General features: G+C 51.4%; 1 protein-coding gene across 1 annotated transcript in view; it reads right to left on the reverse strand.

Annotated features, from left to right (window-relative positions):
- The window catches only part of LOC102754729, a 10,240-nt gene extending 6,755 nt beyond the window's left edge, over positions 1 to 3,485 (reverse strand). Inside the window, 4 exon segments of the mRNA XM_015567123.1 lie at positions 1,297 to 1,462; positions 1,465 to 1,812; positions 2,417 to 2,548; positions 3,446 to 3,485. Of these exon segments, the coding sequence (XP_015422609.1) occupies positions 1,297 to 1,462; positions 1,465 to 1,812; positions 2,417 to 2,548; positions 3,446 to 3,485 (686 nt within the window).
- Between the last annotated feature and the right edge of the window lie 3,130 nt (positions 3,486 to 6,615).

Here is a 6,615-nt window from a genome sequence, read left to right on the forward strand (position 1 = left end):
TCTTTTTCCTTTCTTTATATCTCTCCCCCAGCTAGGAATTGGCATAAAATGGTTCAATAGTGAGCATTTCTGTTGGTTAGTTGGTGATGACATATATTGCTTAGAAATAGAGGTGGTGATGAATCTGTTAATTTTAAGGACTGACAGTTTGAATGTTTTTGTGGTGATTTGAGAGTACCTGTGCTTATATGCTATGTGTATGTTGGCAGGTAGTTTCAACAGGCACTTGGACAATTTACATCCTTTTATTAGATTTTTTTTATACATAACTGTAGCCTCAAGGACTTTACTTCTAGGTCTGTAGAAGAGATAAGGATTTTGATGTGGTTTTTCATTCATCTTTAGTCTAAAGATGAATCAAACCTAGTTATCTAGAGTTTAAATGAGAAAATAAGCCTTCCAGTTAAACTGACTTTTCAGATTCATTATGTTATTTTAAAGACTTGGTTATGGAAAAACAACTTTTAAAAAAAATACATTTTTTATTTCACCTAGGAAGGGAGAGAGAATTAGAAACATCAGTGCTGAGAGAGAATCATTGATTGGCTGCCTCCTGCACACCCCCTACTGGGGATCGAGCCCGCAACCCGGGCACGTGCCCTTGACCAGAATCGAACCCGGGACCCTTCAGGCCACAGGCTGACGCTCTATCCACTGAGCCAAACCAGCCAGGGCTCACAATTGGTCTTGTCAATGCGCAGTGTCCTAGTGCCCATCGTCTGTTGCCCCCACCAGCCCCGTGCCAGGGACATCTGGGCCCACTCATCACCCTCCAGGTCAGCTGACCAGTGAGGATGCTGGCTCTGGCCGCACCCACCCAGCTACCTGCCCCAGAGTGCTCTGTGTCTCAGGATGAGTTGGAGTTGTCACTTCCACTGGATGTTTATGATAAAGATTGGACCTGTTCCCACGTCTGTGGTGAAGCTCTTCCGTCTCCCAACTATACAGTAAACTTTAGTGTCACCCTGTGGGGTTCCCGTGTGTCCTGAGCCTTTTTGGATGGAACCACCGTCCTCCAGCCCTGTCTGAGGGCTTTGTCCTGGGCCTGCCAGGTCCCGAGCCGTGTCCCATAAAATTCTCTGATGTGAAAAAAAGAAGCAGCAGCAGCAGAAGAATACAGTGTGGCCCATGCAAATGTAAAAACTGTTGAGTGACCGAGGATCCCAGGGGCGAGGGGTGTAGGCCTCAGAGGCAGGAGCTGCCAATCCCCGTCCCCCTTGTTGGGGAGAGAATCTGATCAGACCAACCTGGTCAGCAGCCACCAGGACCCCATGCACAAATTTTTTGCACCAGGCCACTAGTTTTATAATAAAACTAATTTCTGGACACCGTTGTTGTTTTTTTACAAATGAGGCAATTTTATTTACCCAGCACTTGTTCTGATGCTTCTTGTTGGCAGCTGCCACCTGCGCTGCGATTCTGTGCAGATCTCTCTGTCCCTGAGGTGTCAATTTGCGGCCCCATCCTGATCCTTTTCCACCATTTTCAGCCCCTCCAGGGCATGGAGGACCCTGCGGGCCACGCTCTTAGAGCCTCTGCTAAAGTGGCTGGGGATGACACCATTTCTCTGTCGTCCTCCATAGATCTTGGTCATGGAGCCAATCCCAGTGCCTCCCTGAAGGTACAGGAGCTGCGCTGTGGAAGCAGCTCATGTGTAGAACCAATTCTCATCGTAGGGAGCAAGCTCATCATGCTTGGCCAGCTTGACAGTGTCCAGTCATTGAGGGACTTTGAGCTTTCCGGACTTTTTGAGGAAGGCTGCCAGAGCTCTGACGAGCTCCTCCTGGTTCACGTCTTTTACAGTAACGTATTCTTGTTGATTTCAGAAAGGAAGGGAGGGGGAGAGAAATAGAAACATCAATGATGATAGAATCATTCATCGACTGCCTCCTGCGCACCCCTCACTGGGGATCAAGCCCGAAACCCTGACATGTGCCCTGGCCTGGAATCGAACCATGGCCTCCTGGGATCTCTCTGTCCCTGAGGTGTCAATTTGCGGCCCCATCCTGATCCTTTTCCACCATTTTCATCCCCTCCAGGGCATGGAGGACCCTGCGGGCCACGCTCTTAGAGCCTCTGCTAAAGTGGCTGGGGATGACACCATTTCTCTGTCGTCCTCCATAGATCTTGGTCATGGAGCCAATCCCAGTGCCTCCCTGAAGGTACAGGAGCTGCGCTGTGGAAGCAGCTCATGTGTAGAACCAATTCTCATCGTAGGGAGCAAGCTCTTGGAGCCACACTGGCCGGGCTGCTTCTGGGTGTTTAGATCCACATTGGTTTTAAGGCTGTACTCTCGGACTTCATCAACTGTCCGAGCCCACGGTGGCTGCCATCGGCGTCACTGTCGCTGGAAGGCGGGCCCCTTCTCCACTGCCCACTGCCCTCCGCCTTAGGCCGTCCTGCTCCCTTTACTCGCCTATGATTGTCCGCTTGGCGCGCTGCCGGCGGCGTTTAAACTTCCTCAGGAACATGCAGGACCGCCAGTGAGGCTTGGAATGGTGGTGCTGCTGTAGGACGGGCTCTGCTGTGGTTCCGCGGCTGCCTGAGACTTTCAGGACCAGAGACAGCGCACCCTGGTCCGCACCTGTTTCCCAGGCAGCTCAGGGCTGGGGAAGGAGAGGTCTCCCCTCGCTGGTGGACTGGGAACGCGCCCCAGGCGGCCTCCCGCGGAGGGAAACACGAGTGGGTGCTGGTGAGCTGCTGGTCTGAGGACTCAGAAACGTGGGTTCAAATCCCGACGCACCACCGCCGATCTTCAAAAGGTCACACAAATGACAACAGAAAAACTAAAAAGCCTGGGTGATTTTCAGTGCCAGCTGTGTGCACGGAGCCCCGTTCTCATCCAGGTCCTGCCAGGGTGTATGTTACACAGAGAGGCGCTGTGTGCAGAGGGGTGCGTGGTAGTTGCTGTCCCCCTTTTCTTGTCTTGTACACAGTGATTCAGCGTTTATCTCTGTGAAGCCCTGATGGATGTGGCCCACGGGCTGCCAACCTGCTTAATAAGCAAATCATCCGAGGGAGGGAAATCTGATGTGCAGAGGTGCCCAGGGCCAAGGGAGGGACCTGAGGCAGGCCCGGAGCGCTCGCCTGTCTCCCTCCTCCTCCTCTCTCCCCATGTTCCCTCTGTGAGTCTGATCCGTTCTCCGCACAGCACCGGACTGTCTCTGCGCTGGTCCAGACACCAGAGAGGCCACGCACCGCCTCTCTGCCCCGCCCCACCCTCCAAACTCCCAGGGGAGGGGTTTGATTGGCCCAGCCTGGATCCCCCGCCCCTTGATCCAATCAGCTGCAGCCGGGGTTGGGGGTAGCGGCCCCTGGGGTGAACATGGCTGCCCCCACTGCGACTGTGGCAGAGGAAAGGGCTGTCCCCCTCCAGTGGATTCCCATGGGCTCCCTCCACTAGGGCAGGCGACTGTGTGATAAATGCTCAGAAATACAAGCTTACCCCGGCGCTCCCCATGCAGTCCCCATGGCGGCCACGCCATTCGCACTGCCCAATATACTGCTCGGCCCTGCTTCCGGCACCCGGTGTGGTCAGTCATTCACCCGACGGTGCCCGGGGGCAGGCGCTGGGGAAGGGGAACAGGCAGACAGGGGGCTCCTCCAGGGGCTGGTGGACAGACAGCAAGCAAGGGACCCAGCCCTGGTCACGTGGACGCTGCGCTCCTGTCCGGATGGCGAGTCCGAGGACACGTGCTTTAGCCTCTCTGGACCTCCTCTTCACCGCTGCTCTGATCAGGGTCCTCGGAGAAGCAGACCAGCCGGGTGTGTTTACTCCGAGGGACTGGCTGTTAACCGTCAGGCCCTTCGACAGAAGCTCGGGTGACCTGCTCTGTGCGTGGCCGGGACGGGGCTTGTCGAGAACAGCGGAGCACCTCTGGCTTTGCCTGGCTTGCAAGCTTACAAGGCGGCCTGCCAGCTTCAGAGACGCCGCATGGACACGCGCCTCCCAGCCGGAGACGGAGACCTTGTTTCCCAGGGCACCGCGATGCCCATCCGTGTTTGTGGAACGGATAGATGGCTGGACGCTCTGCAGTCCTGAGCGGCATACAAAATCCATTACCAGATTGTAGATACAAAGTAGTTAGCCATTTACATGCAATAAACATTAATATTTTAAGAAAAACGATTTTAAATATAATATTACATGCAACTTTTAAAATATATTTTTATTGATTTCAGACAGAGAGGAAGGGAGAGGGAGAGATAGAAACATCAATGATGAGAGAAGCAGTAATGGGCTGCCTTCTGCACACCCCCTACTGAGGATTGAGCCCACAACCCAGGTACATGCCCTTGACCGGAATTGAACCCAGGACCCTTCAGTCCACAGGCCAATGCTCTACTCACTGAGCAAAACCAGCTAGGATATAATACAACATTTATTTACACATTGTTGTTGTGGAAAGAAAACATGCAATGGCTGGTGTTTCTCAGTGGTTAGAGCATTGGCCTGAGGACTAAAGGGTTCTGGGTTCAATTCCAGTCAAGGGCATATACCTCGGTTGCAGGCTCGATCCTGAGGCCTGGTCGGGGTGTGTGCAGGAGGCAACCAATTGATGTGTCTCTCTCACATCGATGTTTCTCTCTCTGTCTCTCTCCCTCCCCTCCACTCTTTCTAAAAATCAATGGGAAAATATCCTTGGGTGAGGATTAACAACAACAAAAAGAGAGCTGAGGGAAATATGGCAAAATGTAACATCTATTACTTCTGGAGTGTTATTTCCTTTGACTAAATAGTTTATAATTAAGTAAAGGCGTTAACGTGGCTCCAGAGAGGTTCCTGATGACGCCTGGAGAATCTGGCCTCTGGTAACCTGGAGAGTGTGCTATTTTTGTCCTCAGACAAAGGCTGGAAGGCATTCATTTCCCCAAATCTTGTCTCGCCTGCTTTCAGGAGGCTGGTGTACTTCCCACGTGTAACCACTAGATGGCGCCAGCACACAGGGTTATAAATGGGAGCCCTTTTTTTTCTGTTTTTTGGTGTTTTTTTTTCTTTTGCCTCAGCAACTTGAAACAAGGAAAAGGCGATTTTTGCAAGACAGAAGCAGAGGCAGAGCAATCATTTGAGAACGTGAGACGCAGGTAGAGGTAGAAAACAGCACCCAGATAGCAAAAGGACCCCTAGTAGAAATAGCAATACCATTCACAGGTGTTGATACAGTGCGATTTTCTGGTCCTTAAAATTACCCAAGATGCAGTTCTTAGGCATCAAGACAGATGCCAACAGGGGGTTCAGGAAAACTCCAGTTCTCACGTCTGATTACCATTCCATTGAACAACCCAGAAGTGTGTGCACCCTCTCTCTGGAGGGCAGAAGGATTCGTGGGTAGTCTCCAGTGCCTGAACTTTGGCAGAAAGGCCCAGAGTTCACATCCTGGTTCTGCTTCTGAGCTGTGTGACCAATTGGGCAACGTCTTCACCTCTCTGGGCCTCAGTTTCTGACTTTAATCTAGGGGTAATAACAGTACCTAGTCCAGAAAACTGGTGCAAGTCTTGAATGAGATTATTTATACACACGACGTCCCTGGCACACAGTAGGCCTTTGAGAAATGGTAGAAGCATTAGACCCTAATGCTCAACCTGCTCTAAAGTAAGCACTTCAGTGGTTGAGCATCAACCTATGAACCAGGAGGTCATGGCTCTACTGGTCAGGGCACAGGCCCAGGTTGTGGGCTCGATCCCCAGTAGGGGACGTGCAGGAGCAGCCAATCAGTGACTCTCATCATTGATGTTTCTATTTCTTCTTCCCCTCCCCCTTCCTCTCTGAAATAAATAAATAAAAAATATATATGAATAATAATAAATAAATAAAGCAGTTCTAGGGAGCAAGGTCAAGGTTTCAAACCGGGAAGGTGAGAGTAGACTTCAATGCCCTCCTTCAGGGTAGAGATAGTCCCAGACACCCAACCTGGGAAAGGAAAGTGCTTAGATATTTGACGACCGTGTAAAAGAAACAGCAAGAAACCCTGCCCCTTCTCCCAGGTGGGGGACACACCATTCCTTCCTTCCTTCACTCATTAGACAAGTATTTAGAGAGCAGCTTCCCTGTGCTGGGGCCCTGGGACAGAGGGTGAGCAAGACAGACAGGGCCCCTCCCTCCCCTGGGGACATTCCGCCCAGTCAGAGCAGAACAGGTATGTGGTGAGGATCGGAGCAAAGGAGGTGAGGGCAGGGATAAGATCTCGTGAGTGAGGATTAGGGGCCCCGTGGGTCTCTTGGAGGGGGCTAGCCTTCCAAACATAAGGCTCTGAAAACAGCACGCAGAGCAGTCAGTACGTTCCAGCCCCCTGACATGAAAAAATAACAGGACGGTGGCACATTTGCATATCATCTTGCTCACTTTCTAATGTGTGCAACTTAGTGATTTTAGATAAATGCACAGAGTTATGCAACCATGAACACACGTAAACCAGTTTTAAAACATTGAATCATCCCAGTGTGATCCCTCACGCACTTTCCTCTTACTTCCTGCCCCCGCCCCAACCACTAATGCACGTTCTGTCTCTGCAGCTCTGCTCTTCTGGATGCTTTGTATACATAAGACCGTACAGTATGTGGTCTCTGTGTTTGGCTTCTTTTCCTGAGGGTAATATTTGTGAGGGTCATTCATGT

The sequence above is a fragment of the Myotis davidii genome, unplaced genomic scaffold (assembly GCF_000327345.1).
Source record: "Myotis davidii unplaced genomic scaffold, ASM32734v1 scaffold142, whole genome shotgun sequence".
Lineage (NCBI taxonomy): Eukaryota > Metazoa > Chordata > Mammalia > Chiroptera > Vespertilionidae > Myotis > Myotis davidii.